The sequence below is a fragment of the Pistacia vera genome, unplaced genomic scaffold, assembly GCF_008641045.1.
Source record: "Pistacia vera cultivar Batoury unplaced genomic scaffold, PisVer_v2 Contig401, whole genome shotgun sequence".
Lineage (NCBI taxonomy): Eukaryota > Viridiplantae > Streptophyta > Magnoliopsida > Sapindales > Anacardiaceae > Pistacia > Pistacia vera.
The window spans coordinates 517,492-534,268 of record NW_022196226.1 but is presented as its reverse complement, the minus strand read 5'-3'; the positions used below and the strand labels follow the sequence as shown (position 1 = coordinate 534,268).

The 16,777-nt window shown below is 36.0% G+C and overlaps 2 protein-coding genes across 5 annotated transcripts; both read left to right on the top strand.

Moving 5' to 3' along the window:
• Positions 1–4,560: 4,560 nt before the first annotated feature.
• Positions 4,561–9,983, top strand: LOC116141961 (cytosolic Fe-S cluster assembly factor NBP35-like). Of its 2 annotated transcripts, none has more exons than XM_031427437.1 (4): positions 4,561–4,696; positions 7,152–7,235; positions 7,343–7,444; positions 8,985–9,983. In XM_031427437.1, the coding sequence occupies exons 2-4, from the start codon at positions 7,199–7,201 to the stop codon at positions 9,911–9,913; spliced, it is 1,068 nt and encodes a 355-aa protein (XP_031283297.1). In that variant the 5' UTR covers positions 4,561–4,696; positions 7,152–7,198; the 3' UTR covers positions 9,914–9,983. The 2 variants fall into 2 exon arrangements, with proteins under 2 accessions (XP_031283297.1, XP_031283298.1); XM_031427438.1 differs by having other exon boundaries at positions 4,645–4,696; positions 7,157–7,235.
• Positions 9,984–10,335: 352 nt separating this feature from the next.
• Positions 10,336–12,137, top strand: LOC116141965. Of its 3 annotated transcripts, none has more exons than XM_031427442.1 (4): positions 10,336–11,317; positions 11,426–11,529; positions 11,608–11,667; positions 11,809–12,137. In XM_031427442.1, exons 1-4 carry the CDS (start codon positions 11,175–11,177, stop codon positions 11,829–11,831), a joined length of 330 nt encoding a protein of 109 aa, XP_031283302.1. In that variant the 5' UTR covers positions 10,336–11,174; the 3' UTR covers positions 11,832–12,137. The 3 variants fall into 3 exon arrangements, with proteins under 3 accessions (XP_031283302.1, XP_031283301.1, XP_031283303.1); XM_031427441.1 differs by having other exon boundaries at positions 11,803–12,137; XM_031427443.1 differs by lacking the exon at positions 11,608–11,667 and having other exon boundaries at positions 11,803–12,137.
• Positions 12,138–16,777: the final 4,640 nt, after the last annotated feature.

Sequence of the window (16,777 nt, the reverse complement as noted above, 5' to 3'; positions counted from 1 at the left end):
TCTGCCGGCACCCCAGGAATAAAGCACTTAAGGATTGGTAGACAAATGGGTATAACAGACAAGCAGTTTGAAGAGTTCAAGTGCTTACTTGGTGAGGATGACAATATGCAGCTGAGAACCCGTAAACCGCAGTTTTTTGGTTTTGAACATTTATATCCTCCTTGTGATGATGATCGTGCCTTCGACATTGAGTCATGCCCTAAATGCCAAAAACTGGGGCTAGTTTATGACTGCCCAAGAGAGAGTTGCCGGGCAAAAGATCATGCCTCTCAGGTTTGTAGGGGTTGCACGCTTTGCATAGCACGTTGTTTCTATTGTGGGTGTTGTCTTGAGGACTGTGAGTATGAGGAGACATTTTGCCTAGATATGCTATGTGTGGATTGTTTGAAAAAGTTGGTAGAAAAGTCAGAAGTGTGCTTTCTCTTCTAAGGGCGCCATTTTTTGTAGAGATACAAGTTTGTTTTTATGGCTAGTGGAGAGGAATATGGAGCTTCTTATAAAAAAAAAGGATAAAAAAAAAAAAAGAAAAAAAGAAAAGAAAAAAAAAAAAAAGAGATAGAGAGAGGACTTATGGACTAGAATCTGCATGATTTGCTGTCCAGATGATTAGCGCAAATATAATAGACAGCCATTGACCTGGTGATAAGAATTTCAAGCTGTGAAATCTATCACCACTGTGAATGATAGTGGCATTTTTAACTTGCGAGGCAGAGCCCCTACTACTGTCCGATTTACTGGTTCATGTTTGGTTGCTGCATCAAATGAAAAACTTTAGTTTGTGTTGGTCTCTACATTAATTTGCTTCTAAAAGATCGAAATGGGGAAACAAAAAAAGAAAAAAAAGAAAAAAAGAAGAAAAAAGAAAAAGGAGATATACAAGTAAAGAAATGAGGTGGTTGAAAGAGAAGAAATGGAGATTTTGTGGGGGATATCTTGAAAAAACCGACTGCAAATATAGTTAATTGAATCTTTGTTGGTTTATAAATTGGGGTGTTGCAGAAATGAAGGTTTTTGGTCTGGCATCAAGTGCAGATTACGTGAAGCTACATTGTGGAATGAATAAATGTTGGGAAGCTGGGAGCATCAATGGTGCAGTTCGGGTGGTGGTATGTTATAATGCAACTGGAGATGTTGGTTGTGTTCTAGTTGACTGTGGCTACAGCTTGGAGGACATTAAGTTGAATACAATGGAAAAAAGAACGTATACATTTATGAATGTGACGTTCAACGGAGATTTGAGTGTTGCTGTGTTGGAGGAGCTGAATATGGTGGGAAAAAAAATGATGTCTGGTATGTTGTTTAACAGAGATTGAGTTGTCTTGTGTTGGAGGAGTTGAGTATGGCGGGGAAAACAAAATTATGTCTGGTATGTTATTCAATAGAAGATTGAGTTGTGCTGTGTTGTGCTGCAGGAGTTAATATGATGGGAAAAAAAAATGGTGTCTGGTTTGTTTTATAAAGAAGTGAGAGATGTTTGATTGTAGGCGTTCTTGTCTTATTTCTGTTTCTCAATAATCTTTCTCTCTTGTAGGTACTAAACTTGATTAGCATTTATGTTTATCTAATCTGGTGAATTTTGTAAAGACTTGATTTAATTTTATCATCATTTTAGGGATGTTTTTGTTTGAGTTAGATAATCTAATGATTATCAGAGATGAGATGTTATTTTCTTATACTTGAATTCAGTTTTCGAAAATCTTTCCTTCAATTATTATTAATTTAATTTGTTTGTATTGTAATTACTAAATTTGTTTGAATTTACCGGTCGAAATTAAATTTGTAAAACTGTATAGAAATAGAACAACACGATATAAAAGTGATGTTTAAGAAGGGATGAATATGATATTGGGAAATTCTTATAATATAAAGATTGCTATGATAAATAGTTTAATCACTCTGATTAAATAATGTAAGAATTTGTAGAAAAACTTTGGTGTCAATGAATCATTCCCAATTTCCCCTATCTCACTTAAAGAGAACTCTCAAGTAATATAGTAATATATTAAAGGGGCGTTTGATTTAGGGAATGTTGGATTACTGGAAAGATAGATTAGCTTGAAGATTATTGAGAATCTTTAGAAAAATGTGTTTGGTTAGTTGGTGGGTATGTTATATTAATATGTTTGGTTATGGGGAATAAATTGGTGAGTATGTTATTTAAATTACTAAATTGTCTCCCTTTTAAATATTAATATAATATTATTTTTATTATTAATTTTTGAATAATTTCTTTTAACTCCCAATATTTTAGATTTAGTTAAAACACCCCGCTTATATAATACTTTAATTTATGATGAAATTACCCCCACCTCCTGCCGCTGTCTGCCGCCATCGCAAACCACTGTCAGAAGTCTCCGAAAGTCCTTATGAGTAGCTCACTGTGACCAAGAGGCTCCGATATAGCCGTTTCTGGCTATATTGATGGCTAAAAACGGCCATTATCGACCAGATCTGGGCGAGATCTGATCGTTAACTGCCAAATCTATTTCAGCCAGAATAGATCTGCCCGTTAACGGCCAGTTCCATCGATCTGGCCTGATATGGCCGTTTTCGGCCATCAATATGGCTGGAAAAAGGCCATATTGAAGCCTTCCGAAGCCTCCCACCGAATCCCGTTCTTTTTTAGGGGACTCCGACGGCGGTCCGTGGTGGTTGGCCTGCTGTTGGCGGTGGTGGCTGGGTGGCAGTGGTGATCTATAAATTGTTTTAAATATAAGGGTATTATTGTCCAAAACTTTAATTAAACAAGGGTAAAATTGAAATAGGATATTAATGTAAATTTATTTTAAAATAGGGGCATTATTGTCCAAAATTTTTATTAATAAGGGATAAAATTGTAACAAAAAAAGATAACCTTAGTAATCTTAGAATACCTAAGAAAATAGAGGTAATCAAATTATCTCAAATATTACCAATAGTAACTACTATTGGTATTTGAATATTACCGACATCTTATATTACTTGACAACCACAACCAAACATGGTAATAAAATAATATAAGATGACTTAACCCCTAGTAATTTCACATAACTCCCAACCAAACGCCCCTATGGGCTCTTTGGTTAAGTCATTCAAGGAATGCGAAAAGATAAGATTATCAGTGAGATATATTATTTTAAAGATTAAGGAGAATATTATACTATATATGTTTGGTTCGATTGATGGATATATATGATTAATATGTTTGGTTGGGAAGAATAAAAGAATTATAGGAGACCTTTTTACTAAATTGCCATTTTCTTTAAAAATTATTATAATATTGTTTTATTATTTCGATTATTACTTTTAACCCATTGACATTTGAGAATTTTGCTAAAACACCCCAACCACATTAAAAGTTTAAAATTTAACAAAATATTTAGTCACCCAAGTGACTGTCGACAGTTGGCTACCATCGTCGGCCGCCATCAAAAGTGGCATGAACGATGCACGACCATTCGGATTTAGCTAGTCGTGCGTCGATCTGGCAGCAAACAGCTAGACCTATCCTGGCAAAAAAGGGCTAGATCCAAGGCCGTTAACGGCCACAAATGTTGTCGAAAATGGCCATGGATTTGGCCGTTCAGATCCACAATGATCTAAAGTTTCCAGCCAGAGATCTAGATCGACGCACGATCGGCTAGATTCGGTCGGACATTCACCATTCTAGTAACTGTCAGCAGTGGTTGATGACTGGTAGTCGTCTTGGGCAGTTGGGGTTATTTTGTTAAATTTTAAATTTTTTATTGTGATTGTGGCATTTTAGTACAATTGAGTTAATTGTTATTTGATAAACATACGAGGACATTTGTGCCTAAAATGTTAATTAATTAAGGGTAAAATGGGAACAAAAATTGGATTACCTCAATAATCTTAAAATAACATATTTTCACTCGGTAATCAGATTACTCCCAATATTGCCTACAGTAAACACTATTTACGTTAAAAGTTTACTAGAATTTTTGATTACCTAAAAACCAAACATGGTAATATCCCCTTTTGAGATAGATTACTGGTGTCATCTTCCATTACTGTTAACCAAACAACCTCTAATAGTATTAATTAAAAAAGAGTAAAAGACATGTTCTCACCCAAGGTTAAAGCAAAATGGCTAATTCTTGTCCATAGTTTTACAAATTCTAGATTCCCTCCTTTAAATTAATGTAAAATTGTTTAATATAACGGTTCAAGAGTAAAATAGTCATTCCAAATCTCATATCTCATTCGATTGGAATCGCATCTGATTGGATAAGGCTGTTCAAAAAAATCCGATATCCGATCCGTGTCTGCTCCACTCCGATTCGAAAAAACCAGTTATCCAAAAATTCGGATCGGATACGAATCATAATTTTAGAAAGTCTGAATATCCAGATTGAATACCGGATCAAGATTGCTAAAAAAGCGGATATCCATATCCGATCCAAATTTTACTAAAACTAGGCGGTTTTGATTTTTATGCACCCCCTTTCAAATTTCAAATAACCCTACAATTTTAGTTTAACTCAAACTCAAACTCTCTCTCTCGACAATCACAAAGACAAACTCACCAACGCCATCTTCATTCTTCAGTCTGCACTTGCAGTCACCAACTCACCATCGCCATCTCTCTCACTCACTCCTTCCAACATCAAAGCCAAGATCGTCATCAACATTGGAATCAGGGAGCCCAAATCGTCAGTTCTTTTACTAAATCCCTAATTGAAGCCCCAAATCGATCGTAACTATATATTCATATTCATCTCCATATCTCATCTCTTCTTTTACCTTCCATCTCCATATCGTAAGTACAAATAATCCCTAATTTTTTTTAGTGGTTGGTTTCTTTTTTCTGGTAAATACTAAATACCAAGAAATGGGTTTTTAAATTTCTTTAGATTTGCTGAATTTTCTTTTTCCCTTTCGAAATTGTAGTGTTTTCCATTATAAAGTCAAAATTTTGGTTATGAGTTGATTGTATAATCGGTTTTCTGCACTTGGTAATCTTATCCGTGATGGGTTATGGTATAGAATGATATTTTGATGATTTGTAATGGTAATTTGGTTCTTTGCTCAGCTGAAATATATTTCTACTTATTTTTAGGAGCTATCTAGCGCGCTCCCTGAAGATTGTGATAGCACTAGTTAGTGGATCTAAAACATTAACTGCCTTGAGTATTACATTCACAATTTTGGCCGGTTTGAGGAATTATTATGTTGTTACAGTTGAACGATTCTTCTAGCAGCAAAATATTTGTGGGATAGTCTGAGGTTACAAAATAAATGTAAATCTCGCTGCAATTTTATACACTAGGAACTATTCTTCTTGTATTGTTCTAAATGATGATATTCCATAGGTTTCTTTTGTCACTAATAACTTGGGAACATATGAAAACAACTCTTGAATTTCCATTAGTTTCATGTGTAATTTGACTTAGTGCCAATGTTCTGAACATCTTCTGTGCTGAAGGATATGTTGTGTTGTCAAGACTCTAGATCCTTACCACAGTACTCTTAACTCTTGACATAGTGCTCTATCACCCTGCATTGTATTATATGCTGGCTCCACAGATAGTTGTGCTTCTTTATTGAACTGCTGCTTTGTTTTCTTTTTATAGCATAGTCCTTTGGTTGATCGTCTTTATTTTGTATTGTTTCTCATGTGAGTATTTATCTATTCTGTTGTACATTATTGCCATATATTATTTTAACTTTCATGCTTTTCAATAATATCAAGTAATTGTATAGTCCTGTTGCAAACAAAGTGTTTTTCTGTATGGAATTGCTTTGGTTCTTAGTTGTATCAGCATAAAAGCAAGTAATTACATATGTCTTATGTGCTCTGAGTAGTAGCTGTTATGTGGCCAGTGTTCTAATCAAATCATTTTCTACATCGGTATTATCATCTTATGACTTTTAGACTATATTATTGAGAAGATTACTTTGCTTAGCACACTAGGTTTTGATATTGATCTTGGTTTATAGATATATGTACAAAGATAGATGTGAAAATAATGGGTTATTTTGTAGAGGTATTGAGCTATGAATGTCAGCACCTTAATTTAGGAGTTCAGGACTGATGTTCTGTTAAAATGATATTGACTGTTCCTGTAAACTTACTTTAGAAATGGAAAGTTTTTTTCTGGAGACCAAATCATTCTGTCATAGTGTCTGTGGATATGCATGTATAGACGGGGTTGGAAAGGTTGAAATTTGCTTCTTGTTAATATGTTTGTAGTTTTAAAGTTGTGAGTATATGTTTGTAGTTGTAGAGGTATTGAGCTATGAATGTCAGTACCTTATTTTAGGAGTTCAGGACTTATGTTCTGTTAAAATGATATTGACTGTTTCTTGCAAACTTACTTTAGAAATGGAAAGTTTTTTCTGGAGACCAAAATCATTCAGTTCATGGTGTCTGTGGATATGCATGTGTATACTGGGTTTGGAAAGGTTGAAATTTGCTTCATGTTAATATGTTTGTAGTTTTAGAGTTGAATAAATGAGTATGTGTAATATTTCCTTTAATTATTTGTATGCTTTCAGTGCTGCATAAGCATAATGAATACTGATGTTTTGAAGTTTTCTCATTAATTTCTTTATTGGTGTCTTGCTATTCAAAAAGCTATTTGATATTGCTTTATTGAGTGAGCAATGTAGTTTTATGTTAATAAAATTTTGTTTGTTTCTTATTAAGAAAAATGAGGAGCAATTTAATCTTGGTAATTTCTCTCATAATTTTAGATTATTCAGAATTCTGAGTCCAAGCTATAGGAGTTCAAATACTAGGAAATAGGGATTTGTAAATTTTTGATCTTTTTATGTCCAATGGGGTGCTTCGGTCAATTAGTTGATATGTGCCTTTTAACTAGATGAATACTTGTATTTTGTAAAATCATCAAGAAGTTGTAGAAGATGAGAGGAAGGGAGTTGATATGTGCGTTTTTGTTTGGTTCAAGGTGTTTGATAAAAAGGCACAGGATAATATTTCAAATTGCAACAAAATTAGAGATACCTTTGTTGTTGTTTTTTATGTTCATTTTTAATCTTTTTAGTGTGCGCGGGCTTAAGTTCCATTTGTTTTTGCTATGATATATTTTTAGGAAGAAGAGGAAACGCTTGTTTTTTGTTTTTTTAATCGTGTTATTGATTTTTTAGCTCGTCTCAATTTGGACTTGTTTGTTGCCTTGTGTTCGTAGCTCAGCACTGTTTGAACTAATAACAACTCATTCAAGAGAACCCGGCTATGGAGAACGGTGAAATTCCTGAAAACGCCAATGAACGTATGCTTCAAATTCTCTTCCTCTTTTAGATCAAGTTGATTTTCCTGGCTTTTGTTATGTACAAGGTTACAATTTATTGAATTCATTGGTTTTGTTTTGTTCCTCAGATTGCCCAGGTCCTCAGTCAGAGTCTGCGGGAAAATCTGACTCCTGCCAAGGATGCCCTAATCAAGAAGCTTGTGCTACTGCCCCTAAAGGCCCCGACCCAGGTTTTAACCTTTTGCATTCTCTTTGTCTTTGTCTTTATATTTATAAGCTTTTATTTAATTGCTGGTTGCAACTTTTAATTAAATGTGAATTAAGTGTGATTGAAAGCTTTAGTAGATTTGGATGGAGTATGCTAGTTAGAAATCAATTTAGGATGATGTTTTATGTGAGTCCCACTTCATAGGTGTTTCTGTGTCAACTACAATTTGTTTCTTTCTGGTGAACAAAGTTTCAGTAGGACTCTTTTTTTCTTCCTGTTTTAAATGGTGTGGCTAGAAGCCAAAGTTTATTCAATGAATTGAACTCGACTGTAGGCAATTTCTTTTAAGTAATATTGGCTTGTCTCTTCATGTCCTTGGAGATTGAGGGATTATGTTACATTTTAGATAGCAGTGTGACCTAAAAACTAATCATATAGTGTGGTGCTGTTGAAGAGATTGGAGATATTATCACACAAGATGATATAGGATCACTTTTTGGCTTTCTTAAATTTTTGCAGTGTGGAATCACTTTGGTGTGTGGCCCTACATGTTGTGGATTTGATTTTTAGCAGATTTATAGTTTACTGCTGTGCAAGTGTTGCTTTTTTATTTATGGGGCTGTGGTTTGTGTAATGCAGATATCAGATCATGTATTGGTTAGATTTTAAAGTCACCTATTAGTTCAGTTGAAGTATGCATAATTGTGATAGTTACAAGTCTCTCAAAGTCTAAACTCATGCACCATTAATTTGTTAGTCTTCAAGATACTTTTTATTAGCTGTTAATTTAATTAGTTTTGAGAGAATTTTAATTAATATTTACTTTTATCTATATTTAGAAGTATGTTGATTACAAGGAAATTCTCTTACTGACGCCTGTCAATAGAGTTGAAATAAATATGATGCTACTGAGATCAATGTAGTTGTGGTGATCTCAAATTCGATTTAATTTTTCTTTGCATGTGAGAAGTTCTTTATTATGTTTCCAGTTAAAACTTAATGTGTTTTAAGTGTGATAGTTGTTGAGTATGAAGGAATAACAAGTATTACATGACCTTATCTATTATATTTGAAGGTTGGAAATCAGGTAAAGGTTGTGTGCACATAATCTTGTCAAGAGTGTAAAAATATTTCAGCTTCTCAAACTCACATCTTTAGGTTTAAATTTCACCTTTTGGGTTTAAATGGACTACCATCTTAGGCCGTACTGCATGTTTGAAAGCAATGATTAGTCATTTCCTGTATGCCAGAGTGAATATAATCCAGAACCCCAAAAGTGAAGAATATAGTTCACTTTTGTTTCTGATTAAAATTCTGTTACTATTCTTTTTGAACGTAAATATCTCTTTTGTGCTTTAACTTACCTCCCATGGAAATTGTAGCTGTGAGAAGAAATGTTTTAAATTTAATATGATGGGTTTGCCATCACTGATGCAAATTGTTTCTTGTACAAGTGATCGCAGCACTTATTTTTCATATCTGCTTAACTATTATGCCTTGACCATATTGTTCCTCTCATGAATTGTTTATTTATTTAATATTTTATGTATTGGTTTCCGCAGATTTGGTTGCTATTGCTGAACGAATGGCTACAGTTAAGCACAAGATATTGGTTCTATCAGGGAAGGGTGGAGTTGGAAAAAGCACATTCTCTGCACAGCTCTCATTTGCATTAGCAGCTATGGACTTCCAAGTTGGTCTCCTGGACATAGACATCTGCGGCCCTAGTATCCCAAAGATGCTTGGCCTAGAAGGTCAAGATATTCACCAAAGCAACCTTGGTTGGTCTCCTGTTTATGTGGAATCCAACCTTGGGGTTATGTCCATTGGATTTATGCTACCTGACCCTGATGAAGCTGTCATATGGAGGGGACCTCGGAAGAATGGACTCATCAAGCAATTTCTAAAGGATGTATATTGGGGAGATATTGACTTTTTAGTTGTTGATGCACCACCGGGGACTTCAGATGAACACATCTCTATTGTCCAATTCCTCCAGGCTACGGGAATAGATGGTGCGATCATTGTAACTACACCTCAACAGGTTTCTTTGATTGATGTGCGTAAAGAAGTGAATTTTTGCAAGAAAGTTGGAGTCCCAGTTCTTGGGGTTGTTGAGAACATGAGTGGCTTATGCCAGCCATTAACAGATTTCAAATTCATTCGGGGAACGGAGAATGGCGAGCAGATAGATGTGACGGAGAAAGTGATAAAGTATATGAGAGAAAAGGCACCAGAAATGTTAGACTTGATTGCCTTGAGTGAAGTATTTGATACAAGTGGTGGCGGTGCGGCAAAAATGTGCATGGAGATGGCTGTACCATTCCTCGGTAAGGTACCTCTAGATCCAAAGCTTTGCAAGGCAGCTGAAGAAGGAAGATCTTGCTTTGCTGATCAGAAATGTGGGATGAGTGTCCCTGCATTGAAGAGTATTATCGAGAAACTACTGGCTGCAAACCAGTGGAACCAAGAACTGCAAATGAACGAGTAAGATGATTGTCCATCACTGATTATCTTCGCCACCTGATTGCAGCGGATCCAACTTTTTTTTTTACGTCTTTGTTTAGACCTTATTTATAGTTCTCGTTAGACTTTTTGTTTTAAAATATTTTATACGATTTACAAATGTTGTTCAAAGGTGCTCAACTTACCATAAATCATTTTGGTTTGTGGTACTTGAACTGTCTTGTATTATTAGATCCTTGCACTACTCTTACAAAGCCAAAAACAAAGAAGGCATTACAAAGTGACGTGGCAGGTGACGTGCGATACCACATCATCTAACATGTGCCACATCATCATTAAATATTTATTTTTTATTACTTCTTCTCTGTTTTTTTTTAATTTACTTTATCATTTCAATTTTTCAATTTTTCAATCTTCTTCTCCATCGCTTTCTCTGTCGCTCTCGTCTCTGGTTCTCCATCGCTCTCTTCATCTCCATCTCTCTTCTCCATTGCTCTATTCTCCTATCAGCTCTTCATCTCATTCGGTCAGTTTTCCTATCAGCTCTTCATCTCCATCGCGCTCTTCTCCCCGTTGACAAACCAAACCTTAACCCTAACCACTGAAATCATAGAGAGTCCAGCTCTGTCATTTCATAGCTTATAAAATCTCAAAATAGAGAAGTGAATAGAGTGACCGCTGTGGATTTTCCGAAATTCCGTCGCTACCTTCGCCTTAGCTCTTCGCCGGAGCCGTGTGAGTCTCTCACTACGGATCCCAAGTCCTCTTGCAATTGAATTTATGTTGACCTTGATACTAATTTTTTTCTCAATCGGTGCTCTTAATTTTTTTTTCGTTGCATCTTAATGAATTGCATGATACTGTTACCATTTGACACTGTTTCTTAAATGACATCATCTATGTTTGCCGGGATCTACTATGTATATTGTAAATGGTATCAATATATGATATTTTCTGTTTTCTTGATTGGCTGCTATGTTCTTGCTGTTTTTTTGGGTTATTGCTTGTTTTGGTTGTTGTTGTGACTGTTCATACTTGGTGTAGTGTTTTGGTTGTTGTTGGCTGTTTTCCTGATTGGCTACTATGAGAATGGGTGAAGTGGTTTTGAGCAGTGAAGAAGCAATGGAAATGGAGTTGGAGACACAGAAGAACGAGACTAAGAAGGATGGCTTGTCTGAGGTGGGTAGGTGGGAAAGATTTGAGGTGGAATTGTAGTGAACGTGGATGAACCAATTACTAATGAAATTTCGACATCTGAATCTGAAAAGGAAGCTGGCATTTTTGACATGGATTTGCCTAATTTAGATGCCTTTGGACGAAATTTTTCTTTCTCCGAGCTGCTAGTTGATTTTGATCTCGACTGCGAAGGACTTGGTTATCCTTGCCAGCCAATTGTGGATAGTTGTGCTTCTGTGGACAATATTTCAGGGTATTTGTTCCCTTTGTCATGTTGATTATTTAATGTCTTAGTATTCTCCACTATTTTATACACCACTATACACTTCACCAGATATGTTATACTTGACATAATATGCAGCTCTCATGAATCTGGGGATGCCAATCTGGAGGCTAATCAAGTTGTGTCAGAATATTCATCTATACTGACAGAAGTTCTTTCAGGAAAAGACATGAATGTTGAAGGTGATTTAGACTTACCTATTTGATTTGATTTTAATCATTTCAAGTTATGTATTTATCTTGTAAATTTTCATTTTGCAGGCTCTGAAACCCTAACTGCAGTAAAATCAATAACAAAATGCATAAGAATTTTAAGTCCTGGTGATTTATTGCTCCTTACTTTTAAGTTTTGCTTTCCTCTCTTTTCAATACTGGGGATAAACTTGTATTTTCATTGTTCTGTATACCAAAATTTAGTTCGGAGTTCTAAAATTGATGTTTTCTTATGAAATGCAGCAAAAGGTCGCAGGAGTTCTTTGGATTAGAAATTTTTTTCAGCAAGAAACTAATTCTTTTTGAAGATTAAGATGACTTAATGCTGACACGGTACCAATACAGTACTTACATCAAAGATGCTTGACTGTGATCTTAATTCTTTGTTACACGTTACTTAACATCTCTTTAGTATTCCCACATAATTTTAGTTGAAAGATTGGGCAAAGCAAAGTACCCTTCAGCTTGCTAATCAAATACTTATCTTTGTCCACTTGTATTCTGTCCATATTGATTTAGTGGTGATTGTAAATTTCTGATGAAGGTTACTGATAACATTTGATAATGAAGTAGAAACTTCTTGCACAAAATCTTTGTTATTTATTTATCCAGGCTTCCAATTAAAATTGGTTTATGGTGTATCTACCAAAAAAGTAAATATCTCACGGCTATTTGAGGCTCAGGTAGGGGTGTTCATGAGCTGAATTTTTTGCTTAACGAGCTGAGCTCATGAAATAAGGTAAAGAAACGAGCCGAGTTGAGCCATAGATTTTGTGGCTCGGCTCGGCTCGCCTCATAATGAATTTAAGAGAGCGTTTGGTTGGGGGTTAAGTGGGATTACTGGGGTTATATCATCTTATATTACTTGATTACCATGTTTGGTTGTCAAGTAATATAAGATACCGGTAATCTTTAAATACCAATAGTGGTTACTATTGGTAATATAAGAGGTAATCTGATTACTTCCATTTTCTTAGGTATTCTGAGATTACCAGGGTTATCTTTTTTTGTTACAATTTTATCCCTTATTAATAAAAATTTTAGACAATAATACTCCTACTTTAAAACAAATTTACATAAATATTCTATTTCAATTTTACCCTTGTTAATTAAAATTTTGGACAATAATACCCTTATATTTAAAATAATTTACAGACCACCACTCACCCAGCCACCACCACCACCACTGCTACCCAGCCACCACCACCGGCAGCGGCCAACCACCACGGACCACCGCCGAAAAATCGTCAGAGTCCTTGAAAAGGAACGAAATTCCGTGGGAGGCTCCAGAGGCTTCGATATGGTCGTTTTCGGCCATCGAAATAGCCGAAAACGGCCATATCAGGCCAGATCGATGGAACTGGTCGTTAACGGCCAGATCCCTGGCCATTAACGGCCAGGTCTGGGCTAGATCTGGTCGGAATAGATCTGGCTGTTAACGGCCATGTCCGTGGCCGTTAATGGCCAGATCTAGCCCAGACCTGGCCGTTAATGGCCAGATCCATCGATCTGGCCTGATATGGCCATTTTTGGCCATCGAAATGGCCGAAAACAGCCATATTCGAAGCCTCTTCGTCACGGTGAGGTACTCATGGGTGCTTTCGGAGATTTCCGGCGGTGGTTTACGGTGGCGGCAGGCGGCGGCAGGAGATGGGGGTGATTTCGTCATAAATTAAAGTTTTATATAAGCGGGGGTGTTTTAGCTAAATCTGAAATATTGGGGGTTAAAAGAAATTATTCAAAAATTAATAATAAAAACAATCTTATATTAATATTTAAAAGGAGGACAATTTAGTAATTTAAATAACATACCCATCAATTTATTCCCCATAACCAAACATATTCATATAACATACCCACCAACTAACCAAAAACATTTTTTTAAAGATTCCTAGTAATCTTCTAAGGTAATCTATCTTTCCAGTAATCTAACATTTCTGAACCAAACGCCTCTTACAAGTATTTTGAGTCGATTTACGAGCTCGAGCTGCTCGCGAGCTGTCCAGAAAATTCAATTTTTTAGGCCCTTTTAATACTATCAGTAATCAAGTATTGGAAAAAGGTAATAAAACAATATATTTTCATTGTAAAGTTAATAAAGCAACTGACATCCTTATCACATCTTTTTGACTTTTACATTGTTTTACACAAACCAATGTTTTTCATCTGACTTTGGCACTTGGCATATCTTCGATCTGAATCTTCAATGCCAATGATACCTAAAAGTATCACACAAGTTAAAGAAGAAAAGACGATGACACCACGCTGGTCAACGACAACAACACAATCACTTTCACGGGAAAAAACCACCTGTTATAAAAGAGAGTTCACAAAAATCATGAGAAGCTAATGGGTTTCACAAAAATCAATCATACACAAATAACAATAACTCAACAAGATTAAAAACAATCAAACTTATTGCGAACAAGACGATGGTCGACGATGGAGCAGCTGGGTTTTACAGCGAGGACAGAAAAGGAAAACAAGTAGATTTCAGTGACGTCGAGAGTTGGAAGGGTAGATAGGTTTGACGATGGCGATTCTGCAACAAACACTCCAGCGAAGTAGATGGTATTGACGACGATGATAGGGTACACCGGAGACGGCTAGAAAATGTGTTGACAATTTTTGGAATTGGTTTGATTTTAAGGCAAATAGTTCATGTCAACGATTTTAGGGATTTTAAAATCAGGGGGTCCTTGTCATTTTTGAAAACTTTTTGTTTTAAAAATTTTAGTGTAATCCCTCATATTCAGTAAACCCCCCAAAACTCCTCACTTATTCGAGCCAGGCTCGACTTGTGAGCCTAACGAGCCGAGCTGAAGTAGGCTCAAACTCGAATCGTTCTCTCTCACGAACCGAGCTGAGCCGTTAACGAGCCAAACTCTAGCCGAGCCGGCTCGCGAGTGGCTTGGTTTGTTAACCAGCCCTAGGCACAGGTTCTGATTATGGCATTGGTTTGATACAAGTTTCATAAATTGTGTGATTGATCACCATGAAGAATGGCTAAGAAATTTCACTTCTCTCCCACATGAAAAGAAGACAATTATGCGTTTCCATTTCTGATAATCTGTTTCCTCTGTGTTGATCAAACTGATTGTTCAATAAGGAAATCTAAGTTTAAAATAATCCAACACATTCACAGCAAAAAAAAGATATAACGAAAATAAGAGCATAAATAATAAAGAGCATACACACTGATTTATAGTGGTTCGGTAATCAGATTGATTACCTACATCCACTCTTCAAAGCAGTAAGAAAAATACACTATGAAGAGAAATCTTACAGAGTTTGTGAGTCAGATTTACACCAAGAACCCAGTATCAACTCCCCTCTGTAAACCACCCTAGGTTGCTCCCATGTGTCTCACACCTCTCACACACACACAAAAATACATAGAATAAATCAAAATTTATACAAGAGGAAAAAGAATAAAAATCAGTTACAAAGAGAGCTCAACACCATCGTTGATCTCATCCTGTGAATACCAAGGCTCCACCTTGATGTTTTCCCTCAACAACTTCCTCTCTTTGTAACAAGAAGAGAACAATCCAGAGAGAAATGAAAGTGGCGTGAAAACTGAAAGGCACAACAAATATCCCAGAAATGAAATTACAAGGCTGTCCCTTTCTTTCTTCCAAAGTGCCTTTGACCAAAGTTTAAAAACTTTGACTCCACATAAGCTTAAATCAATGCCACATCAGCACAAATCTCCACCTTGGCATCTGATTTCTTCATCCCCTACTGCCTTGGAAATTTCCTCAATTCTTACTCAATTTGGAGCATGCTCTTGAAGAGCCTTAGTTTATCCAAAGTAACAACTTTGGTAAACATATCTACTGGATTCTCTTTCCCAAGAATTTTCTCCACCTTAATAATTTTTTCTTCAACCATATCTCTGATGAAGTGCAGCCTCACATCAATGTGTTTGGACCTTTCATGAAAGGTTTGGTTTTTGCATAGGAATATAGCACTTTGGCTATCACTCTTGATTGGAACTTGAGCCTGATTAAATCCCAACTCACTAAGCATTCCCTTTAGCCAAATTGCTTCCTTGGCAGCTTCTGTAATCGCCACATACTCAGCTTCTGTAGTTGATAGTCACAATAGCCTGCAAATTAGCTTTCCAACGAACCAGATTATTCCATAAAGAGAAAACAAAGCCTGTCATGGATTTCCTATTATCAGGATTTCCAGCATAATCAGCATCTACACACCCCACAATGAAATCCAGCATGTTTTTCTCTTTACTATACACAATTCCTGTTGACATTGTTCCCCTAATATACCTTAGTATCCATTTCACTGCTTCCCAATGAGGTTTTCCAGGATTACTCATGAATCTACTAACATAGCTCACTGCAAAGGCTAAATCAGGCCTTGTACAGACCATAAGGTACATTAGACTTCCTATTGCATTAGCATAAGGGATATCAATCATTTCCTTTCTCTCATCTTCTGAACTAGGACACTGATTCAAGCTTAATTTAATATGTTGCCCCATTGGTGTTTTGACAGATTTACACTCAAGCATATTAAATCTTCTAATACCTTCTCAGCATACTCCTTTCTTTCTTCCAACAAATATCCTAGAAATGAAATTACAAAGCTATCCCTTTCTTTCTTCCAAAGTGCCTTTGACCAAAGTTTAAAAACTTTGACTCCACATAAGCTTAAATCAATGCCACATCAGCACACTCTGAAAATTTGATCCAATTTCTAGATTGAATCTTACACACAGCTGAAGTCCCATGTAGAGCTGGCAATATTTTGCCCCGAAACAAAAGTAATTCATACAGGTAAAGGAAAGTAATTGCTTCTCTTTTAATTTCAATTTAGCGTATTTCTTGAGAAACTTCCATTAAAGAATTATTTCATGAACAAAAGTACTCTTTGTTTTACATTTCGGTTAAGCTAAATACTTTTCCAATTTCTCCACTTCCTCTCGACTTCCAATGTAAAGTGGAACACGCTGATGTATCTGTTGAAAGGAAACAACCAAAGCATCTTAGTACCTAAGTTTAGCAAGAAAAGTGCATAAACTCATAAGAATGTCCTCGCCTCAGTTGGTTGAATGTCAAGTACTCTTTGATGGCCGTCTGATCTTTTTCCTCCAGCTTGTTCCACAATGAAGCTCATCGGTGCACACTCATACAAGAGCCTCAGCTTCCCATTCTTGCTCTTCTTGTCTCTGGGGTACTCGTAAATGCCGCCATAG

Coding starts and splice junctions, on each gene's coding strand:
- LOC116141961 (XM_031427437.1), top strand. CDS start 7,199: ATGGAGAACGGTGAAATTCCTGAAAACGCCAATGAAC. Junction 7,236..7,342: donor TCCTGAAAACGCCAATGAAC/GTATGCTTCAAA, acceptor TTTGTTCCTCAG/ATTGCCCAGGTCCTCAGTCA. Junction 7,445..8,984: donor CCCTAAAGGCCCCGACCCAG/GTTTTAACCTTT, acceptor TGGTTTCCGCAG/ATTTGGTTGCTATTGCTGAA.
- LOC116141965 (XM_031427441.1), top strand. CDS start 11,175: ATGGATTTGCCTAATTTAGATGCCTTTGGACGAAATTTTTCTTTCTCC. Junction 11,530..11,607: donor AAAAGACATGAATGTTGAAG/GTGATTTAGACT, acceptor TTCATTTTGCAG/GCTCTGAAACCCTAACTGCA. Junction 11,668..11,802: donor CATAAGAATTTTAAGTCCTG/GTGATTTATTGC, acceptor TATGAAATGCAG/CAAAAGGTCGCAGGAGTTCT.